We start from the raw sequence: 23,954 nt of genomic DNA, 5'->3' as shown, positions 1-23,954 counted from the left end.
GATTAAAATATTGATAGCAGCCAGTGGTTTTGATCCAACTTTCTAAATAAATTACTGTTTGTTAGATCCATATGCTCTCTAAAATATCTAAACATTTCAAAAGAAACTTTAAGTTGAATGTATCAGTTATTTTATTTTTCCTCATATTGTAAGACTAATTATTATTGACCTAATTAAAATGAGCCCCCCCCCCCCACACTTCTCCGCCACGTAACATGAATGTACACACACGACAAAGACCAGAAAAACTAAAGCAGATCTTGAAAAGTTCATCACAAATTGTGTTCCGTTTGAAAGGTTTATTTTTACAATTGAAAGCGAAACCCTAATTATCGTTTGCTCATTGATCGGACAATTAGCAGCGTCCGGCTCATCGATGAGAATATATCAGACATTGCCTGGTGGAAACAATGGCCGCTGGAACTGGATGAATTCCAGAATATTCTATCTCTGATACTGCGCATAACGATGGAAAAATTGTAAAGAGCTGGTTATTTAAGTATATGGAAGGGGTGGGGGGGGGGGGGGCTAGACGCCCCACGGAGGATAATGGGAGGATTTCATCTTTCACAAACTGTTGAGAGGGTACCTGTGGGGAGTCTGGGTACCTGACCTGTCATTACACACCTGTGGGGAGTCTGGGTACCTGACCTGTCATTACACAGCTGTGGGGAGTCTGGGTACCTGACCTGTCATAACAGCTGTGGGGAGTCTGGGTACCTGACCTGTCATTACACAGCTGTGGGGAGTCTGGGTACCTGACCTGTCATAACAGCTGTGGGGAGTCTGGGTACCTGGCCTGTCATCACCTGTCATCACCTGTCATCACACAGCTGTGGGGAGTCTGGGTACCATAACACAGATAGGGTATCTAACCTCTTACAAGCTTATATACATATATTCCACCCACCACACTCCCAACACCCTGGATAGTTTGTGTGAAAGAAAAATCGGGAACTTCCGATCCGGATCAGCTTGCTATGAACACACGATGTTTATTATTCATTGAATCCTGGGGAAAGTACAAGGAAATCTTCATCAACAGTCTCATCAATTCCCCCCCCCCCTCCAAACTTATCCGACCCCTCACCGAGACTAATTCACAAAATGAGATACGCCTACAAAAACTTGGTAAATCGAAAACAGTGGTTATGTTGAAAATATTGATCAGACTTTAATGGGGAATTACAAAACTACGATGGTTTAACATCAGATCGTCTATTTTCCTTCTTCTGTGATTATTTGTTGATTGTTTTAACTTTCTCGTTAACTGAGTATAGCGGAAGTATTGTATTCGTGCACAAAAATTAAATTTAAATTTTGATGGATTGGTATTGTGTAAAAAAAAAAATCGAGATTTTAACACATTTTGACCTCTTACAACCTTCCGGAGCCCGGAAAACTTAGTTTGAGATAGATTGACAAATTCTATATAACGCCTATACGTATTGAATCACATTTGTAATTTTGTATCAACGTTTTAGCTGTTTTCTTAAACCGGGCAGGTACTTACTCCACTTCCGGTTTCTTAAAAGCATCATCTACCCCCCCCCCCCCCCGAACGAGATTGATTTTATATAGTAAACATACACTTTTACTAGTGTCCGCCCCGCCCACTCCCCCGATAAATGTTGACCGCCCCCAAAAATTTCAAACGCCCCCCCCCCTCCCCGAGAAAAAAAGTCTGGAAGAAACACTGCTTAAAAGCACCAAACAGTTGACACAATTTCAAATAAATGAATCAAACTGCATGCCCAGGTTTCTGTCAATATTTAAAAGATTTCATGTTAGGGGAAGTGGGACTTTACTCAATGATGTCCGTGGGAACTCAATATCCTCAGTACTGTTTGAGTTAGGTAAGAGAAATTCACGTACACGTATATGATCTTATACTTTGTGTACTCGAAAATTTTGAGTAATCTTCGATATCCGGAAGTTGTACTTTACTATATTTCTGGTTTATAACAGTAATGTTTGTGATGTCAAACCTCAGTGATGTTTGTGATGTGAATCTAAGTGATGTTTGTGATGTTTGATCACACTGATGTTTGTGATGTTTGATCACACTGATGTTTGTGATGTCAAATCTCAGTGATGTTTGTGATGTCAAATATCACTGATGTTTGTTATGTCAAATCTCAGTGATGTTTGTGATCTCAAATCTCAGTGATGTTTGTGATGTCAAATCTCAGAGATGTTTGTGATGTCAAATCTCAGTGATGTTTGTGATGTCAAATCTCAGTGATGTTTGTGATCTCAAATCTCACTGATGTTTGTGATGTCAAATCTCACTGATGTTTGTGATGTCAAATCTCACTGATGTTTGTGATGTCAAACTTCACTGATGTTTGTGATGTCAAATCTCAGTGATGTTTGTGATGTCAAATCTCACTGATGTTTGTGATGTCAAATCTCACTGATGTTTGTGATGTCAAATCTCAGTGATGTTTGTGATGTCAAATCTCACTGATGTTTGTGATGTCAAATCTCAGTGATGTTTGTGATGTTAAATCTCATTGATGTTTGTGATGTCAAACTTCAGTGATGTTTGTGGTGTGAAACGTACATACGTTTAAACAGTAAGATAAATGTGGTTAATAATGTTTAAGACGTAGTATCAAAATCCACAATGAGTAATACATCCATTAAAACAGTTAATAAGCGCACCACCCCCTTCTATTCCCCCCTCTCCACATCAAACATTCTTTGTATACCCAAAATAGACGCGATTTTAAAACACCAGATTTAAGTATCAATATCAACGCGAATTCAAAGACATTTTTTTAAACAACAATAAATTGAAAAGGAATATTTAAACGAAGTAAAACTCCAGCATTAATGGTTTAAGATATCTAAAAATAAATGAGGATCACGTGGTTTTCAGGCTATTGCCACGATGACGTAGCGAGTACATCAAGTTGTTTACAACGTCAGTTATTGTTGTGAGCGATCTCTCGGCAAATGAAGTTCCCGGAGATTGCTGGGCCCCACTAATTGCTGGGTGAGTGGGGGGGGGGGGGGGGGAATCCATTGAGTCTAGTTTAACTTTCCAGTGATTGTCAACTTTAATTGCTCGTTAAGGTCCGTCATCGTGGGTCGAACCCCAATCAATATCAACTGGACGACGCTCGCCAGCTAATTAATTGCAATTACATTTTGGCATACAATGGAATGTAACTAATCCTGCACTAATAGTTTCGTCTATTGTTCATTGTTCTACCCCTCCACCCCACCCCTTCCTCCGCCACCCACACGTATTTATGTCTGGCTTTATCTTTAAAGTACAACTCATGTCTTAATGGCTGGAGATTCTGTAGTTCCTAGATCTTAAGTTCATGTTGAAGTTTAAATATTTCTCATTTAAACATTTGGCGTATTTCTTTCGCATCATAAAACAGTTGACACAAATCTTAACTGATGACAATTCTAAGTTATCGAAAACATATTGCAATTAGAACAGAAAAATTAAATTAAGAGTGAAAGTACTGTAATGCTGAGCAAGTAAATAATTTTAAAACTTATGAGATCAATCTATTTCAAACAGCTAAAAATAGCCAAACGTGTTTATTAAAATTAAATAAATAAATGTTATTTTTCGAATCTGTTTATTAGTGCATCGTTAGTGTTTGAAAAAATGCCCATGATAGAAAAAAGTGATTAGACGAAAACAAACGACTTGAAACATGAAACTTCACCCCATCGCATCAACAAGTACATTGTTAGACTTCAGTATAAAAAACACGTGGGTTGTTAGACTGTAGTATCATCAAGACGTGCATTGCTAGACTGTAGCCGATACTTACTCATCTACCGACTGTATGATCTAGCATCTACAGACTGTATGATCTAGCATCTACAGACTGTATGATCTAGCATCTACAGACTATGATCTAGCATCTACAGACTATGATCTAGCATCTGCAGACTGTATGATCTAGCATCTACAGACTGTATGATCTAGCATCTACAGACTGTATGATCTAGCATCTACAGACTGTATGATCTAGCATCTACAGACTGTATGATCTAGCATCTACAGACTATATGATCTAGCATCTACAGACTATATGATCTAGCATCTACAGACTGTATGATCTAGCATCTACAGACTGTATGATCTAGCATCTACAGACTGTATGATCTACAGACTGTATGATCTAGCTAAGGGTTCAACAAGTTGACGACGGACTGAATCATGTGACCTCACGTCAAACATCGAATGTCATTTCCCCCTCAGGGGGGAGGGAAACGGAAGACGCCGTGTGCCACCCAAGACTTAATTAATGACATTCACAAAGGGGAAAGGGGTTTTTTTATGTTTCAAACCACAAATTATTTTTAAGAAAAAAAAAGTTCACTGAAATTTTTATTGATTTTTTACCCAAAGGTTTGAAAAGCGTAATGTATTTAAAAAAAAAAAACTTTAGGAATTAATTTTTCACTGGAGGGTTGGTTTGTCTATGATGTATTTGGTTATTGGAATGTCGACTTACTGTTTTGTGATATATTTGGTGGTTTGACTGCCTGCTGTCTTACTTTTTTGTGATATATTTTATACGTGCCGACCCGCGACGTAGCAAACGCCACTATTTAGTTGTTTTTTTTTTCTACTTTTCAGTAATTCATAATTTGTGAACTCGACCCTACCAATGATACGACTGAAAATATTTGCTTTAAAACACTATCAGTAGCTCCTTCCCCCCCCCCCCCCCCCCCAGTGAAAGCAGCATCCTCTTAGTTACCTCCCCAAAGTTTCAAAGCGTTTAAAAACTAAATTATCTGCCCCTAATAGCCGTCACTAATTTGACCCGGCTCTACGACTCTACGATTGTAAACATTTGGCGTGAACCACAGCTCACTAGACAGGTGGGGGTGGGGGTGGTAGCGATATGCTTAGAGAGGAAGGGAGGGGGCTGCTAGGCGCGCTTACGTGGTGTTGGTGTCCCGTATAGTCCACACGTAGAGAATTATAGATATAGATTTGTGACTGCCTATTTCATGACAGTTTTGTGATATATTTGGTGGTTTGGCTACCTGTTGTCTTACTATTTTGTGATACACTTTATATTTGTGACTGCATCACTTATCTGTAAAATCGAGTGACAACAATTCACATCGAAAGTGTAGTTACAAGACTACCCTAATATTAGATTAAGGAAAACAGAAATGACGTCAAACGCTACAGGGGTTTTTCGACTTAGTGTAAATTAAATTTTTAAATTGCTGCTAAAACTTTTAAATGCTCGAAATTGCAAATGGTTTGAGTGGGTTTTGTAATTTGACATTTAAAAAAAACACTTGAAGTTGTATTTTAAAATAACAGGGTTTTTTTTTATATTAAAAAGGTATAAATAATCGATAGAAACCAATTTAATGTGTGGGTAAAAGGCATCTAATTTATTTTTGCTAAATTCAATAAATCAAACATTACACAAAAATAAACATCGCAAATAACAAACATCCCTTATGAAATCCCTTAAAAAAAACATTGCGTATGACGAACATCACAAACAACAACCATCATGTATGACAAACATTGACTAACATAAAATTTTAAGCTCTATAGCTGTATTCAAATATAAAGCCAGAATATCATGTTAAACAAATGTCATCAGTTTGTTCATGTCATCTGATGTTCAACATGTCATTCAGTTTCGCCCCATATAACGAGAAGACCATGTAAAAACTGACTAAGGGACAATACCCCCCGTCTATTACCCCCCCCCCCCCCCGAAATAATTACCCCCCTGTCAATTACCCCTCCTGTCCAATACCCCCACCCCCGAGGGAATTACACCTCCTCAGGCTAGAATCCTAACTCTAACTCAAATTCTATACCTATATATTAATCCTAACCTTAAGAAAAATACTAAAACCTAAGCATTCACCTCAGTCTAAAATTTAATGCAAAACCAAAACCTACTCTAGACATTGGTTTAAGCCTAACCATAATACCATAACACTAAACCTAACCCTAGCCCTGACCATAACCCTAACCCTAACCATAGCACTAACCCTAATCCAACCCTAAATCTAGCCCTGACCCTAACCCTAAACCTAACCCTAACCCTAATCCTAACCCTAACCCTAACCCTAACCCTAACCCTAACCCTAACCCTAACCCTAACCCTAACCCTAACCCTAACCCTAACCCTAACCCTAACCCTAACCCTAACCCTAACCTTAACCTTAACCCTAACCCTAACCCTAACCCTAACCCTAACCCTAAACGTAAACGTAAACGTAAACGTAAACGTAAACGTAAACGTAAACGTAAACGTAAACGTAAACGTAAACGTAAACGTAAACCTAAACCTAAACCTAAACCTAAACTTAAACCTAAACCTAAACCATAGCCATAGCCATAGCCATAGCTCTAACCCTGACCCTGATCCTGACCCTAGCCCTAACCCTAACTTTAACCTTAACCCTAGCTGTACCTAAAGCTGTGTCGGGGGGTGTAATGTCCTACTGGGTGGTGGGTAATTGACAGGGTGGTAAATATTACGAGGGGTAGTGTCGGGGGGGATGTCCGGAGGGTAATGCCCTGTTTTCCTAAAAAGTGGAACCATTGTAAACTATTTTAATGTCCTAGACTGGGAATACTGAGCATACTCAGCTTAAATATGTACCTAGCAATTAGTGACGCCATAAGTAGATCTGGTTTGTGCTCAACAATATAATGCCCTTGTGGTCAAGTGTTAGAGATCCCCATTGTTAGCCTGGCACTCTTGTTCGGTTCTTAGTCTGGGGCTGGTAGAGATCCCTTGCCACTGAATCAACTAAAGTCGTAACCTGACTTCAGGCGGGGAGCGAGAAGTTCGCTTGACCACACTTTAATGTCATGGGTCAACTCTTCTTTTTGAATAGTTAGTTGACTACTAAATTACACCAGCACTACAGATGATTGTGATCATTAAAAACGGCTCCACAACAGCCTCACAAAAACATCTTAATACATTTTTATCTCAATATATTTTCATCAAAACCCGAACTAAGATATATTTTCCTTTATATTTAAAATCCAAAACGCATATTTACAATTATCAACGACGCAATTATGACGTTCTCATTACTTTTTTAAAAACAAAATTCCACCATAATAATTAAAATTTTAATGAACTTTTTATCCTTACCTGTACAGCATCTTGATATCGATACCGATGCAGAACACGGCCGGAATCGATACTGTAAAAAGACAGATGATTCTAATTCATCAACTGAACATGAGGTTCGGTACTACAGTTCTTTGATCGGCCCACAACAAAATATCTTTATGAAATTTGTGACGGTCTTTCCAGAACTTCGACCACGTCAATTAAAACATTTATCACGTTCAAGTCACAGAGGCGGGCAGTAAATATCTTGACGGAATCGACTGAAAACATCCCAAGTCACGCCGGACCCGACTCGACAAAGATTTAGATTGTCATCTCACGGAGGAGTACACTTCCTGTGTTTTTCTCAGCTTTCTCCTTTTATAGTTGCGGTGTTTTGTTAGGCAAAGTTTCTTTTCTCAGCTTTCTTTGTTCTTTTCAACATCAATTTTCGCCTTTGCCGGCAGTCTACATCCTGTCCAGTAGACTCCAGGGATGTCAAGTTGAATTTAATGGTGTCAAGTTGCGTGAGTGCAGAAAGGTCAAGGTGAGTGAGGGCAGAAATGTCAAGTTGATTGAAATGACATCAAGTTGGCTATACAAATGTGAAGTTGATTGAAATGACATCAAGTTGGCTATACAAATGTGAAGTTGGTTGAAATGACATCAAGTTGGCTATACAAATGTGAAGTTGGTTGAAATGTCATCAAGTTGGCTATACAAATGTCAAGTTGATTGAAATGAGATCAAGTTGGCTATACAAATGTCAAGTTAATTGAAATAAGATCAAATTGGTTGTAGAACTACCAAGTTGAGTGCAAAAATGTCATATTTCACGAGATGATATCAAGTTGACTTTAGAAATGTCAATTTGATTAAAGTTGTGTTCTGATTGTAAATAGATCTACATCACTTTATATTTGTCAAATCGACTGACGAAAACGAAGTTGAGTTTAACAGTTTCCAAGCGACTAAGTACTTTCTCAAGTATGTATTGTCCAGTCTTTACGGGAGCTTTTCCAAACAGCTGTTTGTTCAACCAAGAAATCCAGATAATTAAATTTCGAGATTCACTACATAGTGCCTCCCACAACCCACCCCCACTACAGAAACAGTTTTATCCCCCCCCCTCCCCCCACCTCCCACCCCCTGCCTGTACTACGTCACACGCAACCACCCACGCTAGCGTGGACAAGACTCACCACGATCGCCGGCACTAGCGATCAAACCGGATACCGTTGCAGTTCTCCGCCCTTGTTTCTTCACTACGTCACAGCTCAAACTCTCCCCTACCCACAATCCCAGCCGCCCCACCCATCCAATCGGAAGAACAGGAAGCCAGGACAAATCCCAAGTGTAATTGGGTCATCGAGAATCCAGTGCCTGGGTTTAGTGTCTCCCTGGGATAGGGATAATCCCGGATAAAGCCGGGGTTTACTTGCGTGCTCGGCGAACAAAAGGACGTTTTTCCATGTAAACATATTTTTATCCTGAAAATTACTTCTAAATGAAAACATGTCGGGTAATTAATTATCGACACCCTCACGTGAAATTAGGGCGGGGTTTTGTTTACATTTAACAATAGGACAAAGGTCACAACATTCTGTTCATTATTTTAGTTAAATTATATTCAGTTTTAAAAAACAATTAATTATTTTAATCTGCAATATCTACTTTTTATTGAACCAAACTATACATGTCAATACTAGCACCGTGTATTATTTTATTTTTCTTTCTGTGGAGAAAAATAAAGTGAAACAATCTAGATATAACCTTTAACTGGTATGTCAACACAGCTATTGAGTGAGAATGTCAACAACGTCATTAATTAAATCTATACACAAACACCAATTGAAATTAAAGAAGAGATCGGTATCCAGCTAATTGAGATGTAATTATCACGAGCCGTGTGAGTACCTGTGACCTAGCCATGTTGATCAAACAATCCGACACAGTACGGTTACATCTGCTTCCACATCAGACAAGTGTTCGTTCAGCTGTCAAAAAATATTACTCATACAGTATGTAAATAAGAAAATTGGTCTTTTAATGTGTGCACATACAAAGCAAATATTTTTACTTACTCGTATACGGAGTGTAGAGAAAACAAATGACATCCTGCGGAAAATCGAAATCGATTTTTGACAAATCTCGACGTTTTATGCCTTCCTGTGTCGGAAACCTCAGTTTTGCAATCTTGACACTGTGACTGTCTGTTTTTCTGTCTGTCTGCCCCCCCCCCCCCTCTCTCTCTCTCTCTCTCTCTCTCTTTCTCTCTCTCTCTCTCTCTCTCTCTCACACACACACACAAACACACACACACACACACTTCTGGATAGTATATTCCCTGTCATAGCGAGTCCAAACGTACACCAACGTTCTATAATATAAGACCTATGGTCAGTTTTCAACATTGAGCGCCTAGGCTTTTATTTTTAGATATCCCATTATATAAACTACACCAAACGAAATTTGTTTCTTTTTTTTTTACTTTTTAGTCCAGTTTGTCGATTGTATATTTTGTGGTGTGTTAAAATAATTAATAGCTTTTTTCTTTTTAAAAAAAATGTATTTTTAAGCGAGATTTATTTGTATGATTTTAATAGTTCTTATTAACTTCGTATACGAGGAAGTTAATATACGAAAAAGTTTCGGAGAGCCGATTCCCACTTTTTATATGAAATATGCGTTTTGTTTCTTGCCGTGAATTATTTCTGGTTTTTAATACGTTAACAACAGCGATGGCGGCTTTTAAAAATACGGCGTAAATTTTCCACGGCAGTAGATCTATTATGTATTGATACAAACATTGTAACCAAAAGTTTAGAAACATTACCAGATTTTTTTTATCTTTATACGCGGCTGATGTGAAAGTTCTAGAGTGAAGTTTTGTTTCCAGCTTATTTGTAAGTGATAGATATAAAAAAAACTTTAAACTAACAGCATTCCCAAAATGGGCGGAGATGTGAATAGCCTCGAATACTTTCGAATATTGTCGCCTCCATTAGAATCTACATGCATACATACAACATCATCAGAACAATCTACTTGTGGTGTAGTTTAGTTCACATTGAGGAATAGTCTGGTCGTCTATGCTGTGAATAATGAACATTGTTTAGGTTTAAATCACAATTGAAGGACACTGTAGTAATTTAGGATTTTTTTTCCAATATAGGGTGAGGACGTGTATTCAAGGAAGTCCTGAGGTTGGATCATGGGGTAGGACTTTACAGATGGGACAAGTGCTATGTGAAGAGATGAGGACTTGTGCCGAGGGGGCGGGGTAGCGGGACCGGAAGATGTGTGTGACTTTCACCGTGGGGGAGAGGGGGAGGAAGGTGATGGGACTGTCCACTACGGTCATCAACATAATCCTGGTGTTTTTAAGTCTGGCACTCTTTGTGGCCGCCATCGCCATCAGGTTGGTATTTGTAGCTGGCACCAAACAAACGTCTTTCTTCTTCTTCGTCGTTCTAAATTGTAATGTTGGGGGATTATGATCAAGACCTGGGCTGGAATTAAGTCAAGGATCAAGGTTAAGATCACGTTTGATCGCGGGATGATTGGTGTTGGTCTATTATCCTGCATACCGTGTCTGCACTAGCTACACAAATATGTGGGTTTGTCCAGTATTAAAAGATTATCCTTGTAGAGTTTGGCTACCGTATGCCGAAGCGTGTCGAGGATAACCTTAAGCTACCTTAACCATCGATTACCTTCCTTATCAACACACTTGCCTCCCCTTGGAGCTCTTGTCAATACTATCTCCCTTTGTTTAATGTCCTGTGAAATGTACTAAATGGCCTCTTGCAAACAGAGTTAATGCTGTGGAGTCACGCTAATAAGTTTAGAAGCTTTTTTAATGGAACTTATACACCAGCTGGCCTTGATTAATAGACATTCCCTGATGGATTTTGTCTGGGATGTTTCCTTTCGCTCATGTCATGGTCACGTGATGTTCTCATTGGACATGAGCAGAGGCGGTCTAAAGCTGTCCTAACGTGCAATATACAGCCCAATGCTGTATTAATTAGCCATCTACAGCACAGCGCTTTCTTAATTTTGGTTCATTAACCCTAGCATTGTATGCATCTATCGGCCACACGTAAAGGGTTGTATAATCCTAGCATTAACCCGCATTCTGGCTTTATCTCTAATCCGCATTAACATAATCCTAAACCCGAGTTTTTTTTTAAGCATCACAATCGGCTTTCCTATCTCGACGAACTAGCGTAAGCAGCTAGTCAATACTAATCACCAAACGTAACCCAATACCTACTTCATCTTATGACGTCACACACCTGACCACATCCTCACATTTCACCCAATGACGTCACACACCTGACCACATCCGCACATTTCACCCAATGACGTCACACACCTGACCACATCCGCACATTTCACCCAATGACGTCACACACCTGACCACATCCGCACATTTCACCCAATGACGTCACACACCTGACCACATCCGCACATTTCACCCTATGACGTCACACACCTGACCACATCCTCACATTTCACCCAATGACGTCACACACCTGACCACATCCGCACACTTCACCTTATGACGTCACACACCTGACCACATCCTTCCCCCAATGACGTCACACATCTGACCACATCCTTCACCCTATGACGTCACACACATGACCACAGCCTTAACCCTATGACGTCACACACCTGACCACATCTGCATACTTCACCCAATGACGTCACACACCTGACCACATCCGCATACTTCACCCAATGACGTCACACACCTGACCACATCCGCATACTTCACCCTATGACGTCACACACCTGACCACATCCGCATACTTCACCCTATGACGTCACACACCTGACCACATCCTTCACCCTATGACGTCACACACCTGACCACATCCTTCACCCTATGACGTCACACACCTGACTACTTCCGCATACTTCACCCAATGACGTCACACATGACCACAGGTTCAAGCTGGACCGGAAGCTGGAGCTGATGAACGGGTACGACGCCGGCGCCCTCCCCTTCTACATGATGCTGACCGGCGGCTTCATGTTCTTCGGCCACCTGGTGGCCATCAAGTTCTGCTACGACGCCACCTACGCCAACACCAGGTCGGAGAAGCACCACCTGTTTCTGGGTCTCATCTTCGTGGTCATGGTCCTGGCCTTGTTCGTCTTCATCGACATCATCATCATACTGGTGCATTCTGGGAAGATCAAGCGGTCTTTGGAAGAAGGGATCGGAATATCGATGAAAGTAAGGTCTTGTTGCAGCTGACAATAGGGCTGGTAAGTAGGTCACCAACCAGTTCTATGGCTCAATAACACCTGCATGAGCCATAGAACTGGTTGGTGACCTACTTACCAGCCCTATAGTCGTAGAAATAGAATACGAGGTTGTTATAGTCTTAGATACAGATATGTTTCCAGCTCAAGTTCATAATTACAGAACGATAAAGACCGAGTGTTGTTTATTCAACCTGTTAACTACACGCTCAGTTCACGTTGAGAACAACTTAGTTACTGCTCTGTGTTGTGTACCCCTCTTTGTTTTAGTCCTATGTAAGCTCTCTGTTTTAACCCTACGTAAGCTCTCTGTTTTAACCCTATGTAAGCTCTGTTTTAGCCCTATGTAAGCTCTCTGTTTTAACCCTATGTAAGCTCTCTGTTTTAACCCTGTGTAAGCTATGTTTTAACCCTATGTAAGCTCTGTTTAATCCTATGTTAGCTCTCTATTTTAATCCTATGTTAGCTCTCTATTTTAATCCTATGTAAGCTCTCTGTTTTAACCCTACGTAAGCTCTCTGTTTTAACCCTATGTAAGCTCTGTTTTAGCCCTATGTAAGCTCTCTGTTTTAACCCTATGTAAGCTCTCTGTTTTAACCCTGTGTAAGCTATGTTTTAACCCTATGTAAGCTCTGTTTAATCCTATGTTAGCTCTCTATTTTAATCCTATGTAAGCTCTCTATTTTAATCCTATGTAAGCTCTCTGTTTTAACCCTGTGTAAGCTATGTTTTAACCCTATGTAAGCTCTGTTTAATCCTATGTTAGCTCTCTATTTTAATCCTATGTAAGCTCTCTATTTTAATCCTATGTAAGCTCTCTGTTTTAACCCTACGTAAGCTCTCTGTTTTAACCCTATGTAAGCTCTGTTTTAGCCCTATGTAAGCTCTCTGTTTTAACCCTATGTAAGCTCTCTGTTTTAACCCTATGTAAGCTCTCTGCTTTAACCCTATGTAAGCTCTCTGTTTTAACCCTGTGTAAGCTCTCTGTTTTAAAACCTATGTAAACTCTCTGTTTAACCCTTTGCTGACTGCCCACACCCAGGCGTACAAGAGCGACTTGGAGCGGAAAGAGACGATAGACAACCTTCAGCTGGAACACGAGTGTTGCGGGATCAAATCCTACAAGGACTGGTTCACCATAGGCTGGGTCAACATGATGTACATCAACACTGACAGCCCAGAGGTCAAACAGTAAGTCAGGGTTAAGGTTTTAGTCAACATGTTGACATAACACTGACAAGTCAAACAGTAAGTTAGGGTTAAGTTTTTAGTCAACATGTTGACATAACACTGACAAGTCAAACAGTAAGTCAGGGTTAAGGTTTTAGTCAACATATTGACATAACACTGACAGCCCAGAAGTCAAACAGTAAGTCAGGGTTAAAGTTTTAGTCAACACTGACAGTCCAGAGCTCAAACAGTAAGTCAGGGTTAAGGTTTTAGTCAACATGTTGACATAACACTGACAAGTCAAACAGTAAGTTAGGGTTAAGGTTTTAGTCAACATGTTGACATAACACTGACAAGTCAAACAGTAAGTCAGGGTTAAGGTTTTAGTCAACACTGACAGTCCAGAGCTCAAACAGTAAATCAGGGTCAAGGTTTTAGTCAACACTGACAGCCCAGAGGTCAAACAGTAAGTCAGGGTCAAGGTTTTAGTCAAACAGTTAGTCAGGGTTAAGGTTTTAATCAACATGTTGTACATCAACACTGGCAGCCTTACACCTACACCAACCTTACACCCTTACATCCACACCCCACTGATACCCTTACACCTGCACCATTCTGACACCCTTATATCCATGCTAAGCTGACACCCTTACAACAAAACCACACTGACACTTTTACACCTACACTACATGACACCCTTATACCTACACCATACTGACACCCTCACATTTACACCACACTGACACCCTTACACCACACTGACACCCTCACACTACACCACCAGGTACATCGTGGGAGGTGAGTACATCAAGGACGACGTGCCCTTCAGCTGCTGTAGTAAGAGCGCCAAGCGAGCCTGCGTCCACCACGGCGTCCTGACCTTCAAGAACCACCGCAACTACGACGGCATCACCCTCAACAGCGTGGGCTGTGCTGACGTCATCATGGCCTACTTCAGCAACACGCTGGTGGCGCCGACAGCCACCCTCATGTTCGTCATCTTCATTCTCCAGGCGAGTCTTGGTGCCGGTGCTATAGGTGTAGGGTGTTCTAAAGGTGTTGGGTGCTATAGGTGCAGGGTGTCATATGTGCTGGGTACTTTAGGTGGTGTGTTCTAAAGGTGTGACTGGTGGAGGTACTCGGGGTTGGGTGCTCCTAGGTGCTCGCTGTCATATGTGCTGAAGCCGTAGGTGCTGTGTGACATATGTGCTGTGTTCTATCGGCCTTGGGCGCAACTGGTGCACGGAAGCCAAAAGTGCTGGGTGCCGTAGGTTCTGGGTGTTATATGTGCTTTAGGTAAAGGGTGTTATAGGCACTGTGTACTAAAAGTGTTGGATGCCGTTGGTGTTGGGTGATAAAATTTATCTAACCATGGAGTATATAAGCATATGACAAACGTTCTTACGTTAGTTAAAGCTACATATTTCATGGGGTTTTTAAATTACATCATACTACTGCTCTACTTTGACAGTGATTTTGAGTCACTTTATCGATTGTATCTGGCTAGGTAGTATATCTCTTACTGAATCTAGTCGGTTGATTAGATCTCATTCAACGTACAAAATCACAAATATATTAAGTTATCTTTTATTAGTCGTTCTTATTGTAATAGTCACGGGTATTTCGTCCAATACGTTGACGCCGACTTCATCCGACTTTTGTTTCTGGATTAGCTCCAACAGCATTTGTTCATCCAAGAACAATCTGCAGGGCAGCAGTTGTTTAGAGTTTTCTCTCCTAGATAGCTTGCTGGTTTACTGCACTTAGTTGCCGATCTTCATCTGTCTGGGTTCCGAACTCGGGATATTTTCTTAACAGCCATGAGCTTTTCCAAGCGACCATTCCGTCCCCTATAGAGTCACCGCATCTGGATGTTATCCAAACGATGTATTCTTATCTTTAAATCGGGTTATTTTTTGGGTCTTGCACGAGGATAGTATCCCATCCAAATATCCTAATTATTTTAATTATCCTAATGAGGATGTTGCGTGTTCCACAGATTGTAGACATTGTCGTGATGCGACTTCTGCAGACGTCTATCCTATCAGCAGACGAACTCAATGACCCCGAGGCGCCAGCAGACGCCTATTGCATCAAGGGCCTTGGGGGTGGGTCAGACCTGCGCTCTCTGCTCAAGCGGAAGAAAGATGGTAGGTCAAGTAGTTGAAAGCTACTATCTGTCAGACACTTATCCTAGACCTATCACGTGATTAGGACTTCATTCTAGGCTCAGTGTGTTAGGGTTACCTTAACTTACAGTAACCTAAGCTCAGTGTGTTACGGTTACCTTAACCTAAGCTCAGTGTGTTAGTGTTACCTGGAGTTTAACTTTAGCTCAGTATGATCTTTTGATGTGTAAGAAATGCCACACCATCAGTAAGATTTACGTCCTTTAGATTAACTGGTCCAAATACCACAGGCCACGCATGCCAACTGTCTCTTATGTGGACAACAATTGATTCAATAAAATGTGTTTCTACTTGTTTAACATGCGAGCTCATATGCTAGTGTGTGGCAAATTATGACGTTCTGTACGGCCGTCCGATTATAATATTTCGTACGACCGTCTACTTATAACATTCGGTACGACCGTCCGATTATAATATTTGGTACGACCGTCTACTTATAACATTCGGTACGGCCGTCCGATTATAATATTCGGTACGACCGTCTACTTATAACATTTGGTACAGCCGTCCGATTATAATATTTCGTACGACCGTCTACTTATAACATTCGGTACGACCGTCCGATTATAATATTTGGTACGACCGTCTACTTATAACATTCGGTACGGCTCCTATAATCATAACATACGGTACAGCAGAGTACAGCTTATTGTTTTACGGCCGTCTATAGTTTTATTTCTCTACGACGTGTAGCCAATCAAAAAAGCAAATATGAAAATACATTTTTTTTGCCAGCTGTTAGAGATTATAAATCATGTTCTCTTTTCAAAGATGATTCCGACGACGAAGGATCCAAAAAGAAGAAGAAGAAAAAGAAAAAAGGAGACGACGATGATAGCGACGACAGCGATAGCGATGATGACAGTGAACCGAAAGAGAAACGATCCCGTGGTGGGGGCGGCGGGAGAGGGGGTGGGGGTGGGGGTGGTGGCGATGATGGAGGGGGAGATGACGGCAGCGATGATGGCGGGGGCAAGAAGAGTAAAAAGGATAAAAAGAAATCCAAAGAGGATAAGAAGAAGGAAAAAGAGGAAAAGAAGGATGAAAAGAAAAAGAAGAAGGAAGAAAAGAAGAAGAAAAAGGAAGAGAAGAAAGAGAAGAAGAAAGGGAAAAAGGAGGAGAAAAAGAAGAAAAAGGCGGACAAGAAAGAAAAGAAGAAAGGCAAGAAAGAGGAGAAGAAAAAGAAGAAAGAGGAAAAGAAGAAGAAAAAGTCTGAGAAAAAGAAGGCTAAAAAGGAAAAGAAAAAAGAAAAGAAGGCTAAAAAACAGAAAAAACAAAAGAAACCGAAGAAACAAAAGAAACCGAAAAAGCCGAAAAAACCGAAGAAGCCGAAAAAACCGAAAAAGCCAAAGAAACCAAAAAAACCGAAGAAGGCAAAGGCTCCTAAAAGGAAAAAGTAGACCCTTAGTCTATTCTGAATAATAGCATTGGCATGACTTGCCTTTATTTACTTTTTAATAATTTATTGTTTTGGATCTTTTGCATACATTTCAGTATTTCTATCCTATTCTTGTTACCTTTATGGACACCACCTAATTATGTATATTTTGAAACGAGTAATTTTACAATAAATTATCGCAATGTTTATCAGCTTGTTCGATTTTTTTTTTTGTTAGCTGATGTTAGGGAGTCTATGAGAGGCGTTTCCAATCGGTATAGCATCTCTAAGACCCAAACATTAGGTTTCATAAAACGGTGCGCGGACCTTTGACCACAGGTGCTATGACCATAGGGGGTTTGACCATAGGGGTTTTGACCACAGCGGGGCTTTGACCATAGGGGGTTTGACCATATGGTCAAACCCCCTATGGTCAAAGCACCTGTGGTCAAAGCACTCTTTGTTTAAACAGCTATGAATAAAGATTGCCGACACCAAATATTCGTCAATTCTAATGCTTTATCAAAAGCCATAAAAATGCACGCATAAATGTTGTATCAGTTTTCCAAATTAATGATATTCGTTTCATTATTTACTAACTCAAAATATCGAATTTACAAAAAGTCGAAAATGAAATTTAGTAGTATTTAGTAGTATTGTTTCATAACTCTAAGTCCACCCAGCTCTTATTGGTACCTGATTCGCATTAAGGAAAGTGAAGAGCTTAAAGCATAATGCTGACCACACTATCAAATGTCATATATCGAATTCGCTGAAACAGTTGGACACTGCTTCATCTAAGCCATAACTGTAAGGTTCGAAGGGTTACTTACGGAAAAATAAATAATTTTTCAAGCCAACGAAACAAGAGTTCGCTATGTAGTGGCGCCTCTTCGTGTTGCAGCTATTAGCCTACACCAGGGGTCGGCAACCTTTTGAAGCGGAAGAGCCAAAAGTTACAATTTTCAAAATTTCCCTGGTTTTAAAGAGCCACTAACATTTTTTTTATTTCAAATATTTTATTTTTTATTAAGATTATTAGTATTTGTTTAAAGAGCTGGAGAGCCGCATCTTGATATCAAAAGAGCCGCATGCGGCTCGCGAGCCGCAGGTTGCCGACCCCTGGCCTACACTAACAGCTGAAAGTAACTTGGCAAACCTGTGTCATTTTTTAAGGTGCTTGTGTTGCCAGTAAAGCAAGATGTCATTCTCATGTCATCAAACATAAACTGTCACGCTGTTATCTAGTGATCACAAACTGTCACGCTGTTATCTAGTGATTACCAACTGTCACGCTGATATCTCGTGATTACAAACTGTCACGCTGATATCTCGTGATTACAAACTGTCACGCTGATATCTAGTGATTACAAAATGCCACGCTGTCACCTGGGAATCACGGCGTGTCACGCTATCATCTAGAGACCACATCACGTAACGTGACACTTCTCTTTCTCCGTAGATGACAAGGAGACTTCTGATGAGGACAGTAAAACTGGATCCGACAGCGACGAGGAAAAGAAGGATAAAAAGAAAGAGGACACAAAGGGTGGCAGATGGTGGAAGCTGGGCAAGTCTGGTGGCCAGGGCGCGGACGGCAAGGAAAGCAAGGGACAGAAGGGGGACAAACAAGGGAAGAAGGGGGACAAACAAGGGAAGAAGGGGGACAAACAAGGGAAGAAGGGGGACAAACAAGGGAAGAAGGGGAAAAAGGGAGGCAAAAAGTCCGAGGATGAAACATCGGATGAATCAGGTTCAGAAGAGGGTGAGAAGTCTAGGTTTTTTAATTTTAAACTGCCGTCGTTTTTCAAACGAGGCAACGACTCCAAAACATCGGAGTCTGATGCTGACGGTGATGAAGATGAAGATGATGAAGAGCTGATAAAACGCTCAAAGAAATCTAAAAAAAGAGACAAAAAAAGTAAAGACAAGAAAGATAAAAAGGAAAAATCGGATACTTCTGGCGATGAAAAGAAATCGCCCAAAAAGGATAAAAAAGATAAAAAGAAAGATAGAAAAGAAAAATCAGATACTTCTGGCGATGAGTCTACTTCACCAAAGAAAGATAAGAAAGATAAAAAGAAAGGTAAAAAAGATATAAAAGAAAAATCAGATACTTCCGGCAATGAAGCAAAATCACCCAAAAAGGATAAAAAAGATAAGAAAGATAAAAAGGAAAAAATAGATACTTCTGGTGACGAAGCAAAATCACCAAAAAAGGATAAAAAAGAAATAAAGAAAGATAAAAAAGATAAAAAGGAAAAATCAGATACTTCTGGTGACGAAGCAAAATCACCAAAAAAGGATAAAAAAGAAATAAAGAAAGATAAAAAAGATAAAAAGGAAAAATCAGATACTTCTGGTGACGAAGCAAAATCACCCAAAAAGGATAAAAAAGATAAAAAGATAGATAAAAAAGATAGAAAGGAAAAATTAGATACTTCTGGGGACGAAGCAAAATCACCAAAAAAGGATAAAAAAGAAATAAAGAAAGATAAAAAAGATAAAAAGGAAAAATCAGATACTTCTGGTGACGAAGCAAAATCACCCAAAAAGGATAAAAAAGATAAAAAGAAAGATAAAAAAGATAAAAAGGAAAAATTAGATACTTCTGGTGACGAAGCAAAATCACCCAAAAAGGATAAAAAAGATAAAAAGAAAGATAAAAAGGATAAAAAAGAAAACTTAGATACTTCTGGTGACGAAGCAAAATCACCCAAAAACGATAAAAAAGATAAAAAGAAAGATAAAAAAGATAAAAAGGAAAAATTAGATACTTCTGGTGACGAAGCAAAATCACCCAAAAAGGATAAAAAAGATAAAAAGAAAGATAAAAAAGATAAAAAGGAAAAATTAAATACTTCTGGTGACGCAGCAAAATCACCCAAAAAGGAAAAAAGATAAAAAGAAAGATAAAAAAGTAGGCAAAAGCAAGGATAATACAAGTAAGAAAGACGTCTCTTTCAGCTAATGACAAATAGAAGCGCAGTCAAAGATTGTATAATCCACCTAAGTAAACTAATGTTGAAGCTTCAGGACCACAAGGATCGACCGAACATGTATAAGATTGTATAAAATATCCTTCATTGTGCTGACTACTTCGTATAGAGATTTTTTTTTAACTGTTTCGAGCTTGTTTTTTTTCAATTAGTGTTAAACTTGGGCGTGTAAGAAACTGGTCTGTAATTTTCGCTTTTAATCTTGCTGGCCTAATGTGACCAATGTCGCTTTACATGGACCCAAGTTGCATTTAGCAGTCATGAGGTGTTGCACGAATAGAATATTTAGAAAATTTCGCTGTCTCTGGTTAAGTTACCCTCGCTAAGTTCTAAATTCAGAGCCTGCCCACGAACTTTACTGAGGGCTAAATTTAGAGCCGCCCACCAACTTTACTAAGGTCTAAATTTTCAGCCGCCCACCAACTTTACTGAGGGCTAAATTTTCAGCCGCCCACCAACTTTACTGAGGGCTAAATTTAGAGCCGCCCACCAACTTTACTAAGGTCTAAATTTTCAGCCGCCCACCAACTTTACTGAGGGCTGAATTTAGAGCCGCCCACCAACTTTACTGAAGGACAGTTTTAAAGCCGTCTGACTTTCATTTCTTCAGAAGATTACATAATTACCTTGTAACCACAGTTTAATCAATATTTTTTTTGCATTGTTAACTTTTCTTACAATTTTAATTTGTATATGTTTTGTTACATGTAGTAAAATATTATTTAAAAAAAACAAGCAATGTGTTATTTCTTTTAATTTACGAGAAAAAAATATACAGAACGCGCTTTATAATTACACAATATGAAATATTTATTCTCTAATTAAGCACTACAAATGTAAACGATAATTTGTTTTAAAGTGTCTGCGCATATATTTGTCATTATGAAGTTCAAAGAATAACTCCCTATGCTAATTGTAGTTACCGTGAAAAGTTCACGGTCTAAGAAGTCAGCGATCAAACGAAGATCATCAGAGCTTAAAATTAGTCACTGATTCTGAGCTTGACATAAGTCGTTCTTTAAAGGGTTAAAATAAACCCTTATATAGCAACATTGTATCAATAGTCTCTTCTAGAGTGTGTATGAGTTCATCGATTGAGACGCTTAAACTACAGGTAATGGGGTTGCTTTTTTGCAAACATAACCTAGATGTGTCAGTTACCCTTTCGAACGTTCTGGTCCATGGGGTAGATGAAGTAGAGTACACCAGTTTCTGCAACCTTGGCATTTGGAGAGATAGTGTGGTCAGAACTATGCCCAGCCACCTTTTCTGATGAGATTCAGATAGCTGGGTGGACTTAGTGACGTCACCTTTTCTGATGAGATTCAGATGGTGGACTCAGGGACGTCACATTTTCTGATGAGATTCAGATAGCTGGGTGGACTCAGGGGCGTCTTCTTCTCTGATGGACTCAGGGACGTCTTACGGTCTCAATCCAAGGATTCGAACTCAGACAACCCAAACTTTAGGAGGCCGTTTGGTCTACTAGCAACCATGCCATTCCATGCAGATGCAAGTTCTATGTACAAAATTCGCACAACAATGCCCGTGTTTATGAAATACTTGTATAACAATGCCAGTGGTTCATACAACATTTGTACAACAATACCAGTGGGTCATACAACATTTGTACAACAATACCAGTGGGTCATACAACATTTGTACAACAATGCCTGTGGGTCATACAACATTTGTACAACAATGCCAGTGGTTTATACAACATTTGAACAACAAAGCTAACCCACTCTCTATTCTATGGTCCGTTCTATGAGACCTTCAATGACACCACCACAGCTATGATGATGCCAATCGACAGACCAAACAACACCGCAGCCAATATCCAGCCCCCGGCCTGTCTTGCCTTCTTCTGGGCTACCACGTAAACCCCTTGGTTCCGTCTGATCTTCGCGTGCACCGCCCTCTTGACGGCCATGGCCCCGCAGATGCAGCAGCAGAGCATGCTCAAGTAGGAGCAGACGATAAGCTGGGAGAACTTGGTAAACGGCTTGGGTAAGATTTCATTAGACTCAGTGCGTCTTATCTGTAGAAATAAAGGTAAATGTTTGCTAGTCAGTGTCATATATCGCAGTGTAAAGGGCAGCTAACCATGGTAGTCATGTCAAGTAACATTGTTGTAGTGATGTCCCTGTAATTTTGTAGACTGTAAACAGTGTTAATGTGAGCTTGGAATCCTCAGTCGTGCTCCATACAACATCAGGATAGTTTGATTGATTGTTTGATTGATTGATTGATTGTGTGATCTAGTGACCTTATAGGCCTACAGATCTATTTCATTCTCTTCTAAAAAGAAATGTATCAGAAAACAGAGATGTAAAATGCAAGTCAGCGCTTAAAACATCAGAAAAAATAATTTAAGTCCATTTCCTAAACATCTCAAAGCACATTTGGATCTTCGATTCTTACTAGTTGATGTCAAGTAAAGTCTAGGAATGTCTTCTCGGAACTTACCAACACGGGTGCTATAGATGTGGCTTCTTTCATTGGGTTCCGTGTGGTGTTTTTCTGGTGGTTCTCCATAGCAAAACTGTTGACCTCGTTCGTACTCGGCTCCACTCGGATAATTGTATGGTGCTCCGTTTGATCATAATGTATATTTTTCGAATGTTTGTCATCATTTGACGCGGGACAGACGTAAGAGATATTTACACACATGTTGTCTTCAGAGTGGCCGCCCAAAGCTGGGGTATTCATTGAGGCTGCTGAAACTGTTTGCGAATTCTTTCCTGAAGTAGAAAATATTTTTAGTTGCGATTTTGTATCAAAATATTGAAGTGTGACGAGTATAACGAAATGTAACGAAATGAAACAAGTTTTTATTTCTTTTTTTTTTTACTTCTATTTAATATTAGTTCCCACATTTTGAATGAATTTTTTTTAAAAATTATATCGTATAGAAAATAAGTTTAAAAAAAATTATTTTATTATTTTTAAAGCTTTGTTTACTTTCTTACCAAAACTGAAATGAAAAAGAATTGCGTTAGTTATCTCTCTTGAGTAAGTGGCGTTATTTTCTCTTTTGAATTACTGCATTTGCCTCCGCTGTTGTTTTTTTTTTTTAATAAATGTTAACGTTTTTACAAGCTGAAACTAGGATACACGTTCAACGGCTGATAAAGTGTGCATGCCTACCTGCCTGTAGTGTCTGCTTTTATGCTTGTATACAGCTGTGGGATTGGGAGCTGCTTGCATTACGTCATCAACTGTTCCGGGAAAAGGATTCCTCTCTAGTTAAGTAGGCAGGTAAAGGGTGCGGGAATATCCGGATCTATATTTAGCTTGATGACACTTGAGTTGTGTGACTTGAACGTTAATAATAAAAACAAAGGAGTAGGCATTCCTGAGACTGCGCTGTTGTCGTCATAAGTCATAAAACTGTTAAGTACACGGAATATTCATGCCTGATAGAGCAGTTTTCGTTACACCACTTTTAAAATGTCTTTAAAATATTCTATCTTCTCGACTGCTATTTTTTTTTATTCGACATGTTCAGGAAAAAAATGAATAGTCGTTGACATATTTATGTTAGGTATTGGGGGTCATTTTTTTAAAAAATTATTTCATGCCTTTTTGTGAGATGAGCTAAGATAGTGGAAAAAATTCGTCAAAAATAGACTTGTCACGAAATCACAAATGTGTAATTTGCCAATTTTTTTCGTTGGCGCGTCATGTGATTGGCGACGTGTGTAATTGTTGTCTTTCATGTCAAGTATTGCACATTGAAACGGGTATTAATCAAATCTTATCTATTATACATTCACATATTTCATTTATTCAACAGAATTTAATTAAATTTGACCTAATAAAATAACAATATATGCCA

At 39.5% G+C, this 23,954-nt stretch overlaps 3 protein-coding genes across 4 annotated transcripts; 2 read left to right on the top strand and 1 right to left on the bottom strand.

The window, feature by feature from the left end:
- The first annotated feature begins 9,841 nt into the window (after positions 1-9,841).
- LOC131952359 (peripherin-2) lies at positions 9,842-17,296 on the top strand. Its single transcript, XM_059314973.1, has 7 exons — positions 9,842-10,003; positions 10,273-10,518; positions 12,057-12,348; positions 13,420-13,568; positions 14,332-14,560; positions 15,547-15,697; positions 16,508-17,296. Exons 2-7 carry the CDS (start codon positions 10,397-10,399, stop codon positions 17,134-17,136), a joined length of 1,572 nt encoding a protein of 523 aa, XP_059170956.1. The 5' UTR covers positions 9,842-10,003; positions 10,273-10,396; the 3' UTR covers positions 17,137-17,296.
- Positions 17,297-17,744: 448 nt separating this feature from the next.
- On the top strand, positions 17,745-20,018 carry LOC131952358 (cylicin-2-like). Its single transcript, XM_059314972.1, has 3 exons — positions 17,745-17,757; positions 18,577-19,728; positions 19,849-20,018. The coding sequence occupies exons 1-3, from the start codon at positions 17,745-17,747 to the stop codon at positions 20,016-20,018; spliced, it is 1,335 nt and encodes a 444-aa protein (XP_059170955.1).
- Positions 20,019-20,900: 882 nt separating this feature from the next.
- Positions 20,901-23,456, bottom strand: LOC131952365 (uncharacterized). Of its 2 annotated transcripts, none has more exons than XM_059314979.1 (3): positions 23,264-23,456; positions 22,583-22,857; positions 20,901-22,154 (listed from the first exon to the last, which is right to left on the bottom strand). In XM_059314979.1, exons 2-3 carry the CDS (start codon positions 22,823-22,825, stop codon positions 21,879-21,881), a joined length of 519 nt encoding a protein of 172 aa, XP_059170962.1. In that variant the 5' UTR covers positions 22,826-22,857; positions 23,264-23,456; the 3' UTR covers positions 20,901-21,878. The 2 variants fall into 2 exon arrangements, with proteins under 2 accessions (XP_059170962.1, XP_059170961.1); XM_059314978.1 differs by lacking the exon at positions 23,264-23,456 and adding an exon at positions 23,086-23,238.
- Between the last annotated feature and the right edge of the window lie 498 nt (positions 23,457-23,954).

Source organism: Physella acuta, unplaced genomic scaffold (assembly GCF_028476545.2).
Source record: "Physella acuta isolate Inbredline_101_S28 unplaced genomic scaffold, ASM2847654v3 ptg000870l, whole genome shotgun sequence".
NCBI classification, from domain to species: domain Eukaryota; kingdom Metazoa; phylum Mollusca; class Gastropoda; family Physidae; genus Physella; species Physella acuta.
Note: the sequence above shows the minus strand (reverse complement) of the source record. Positions and strands in the feature narration are given on the sequence as shown.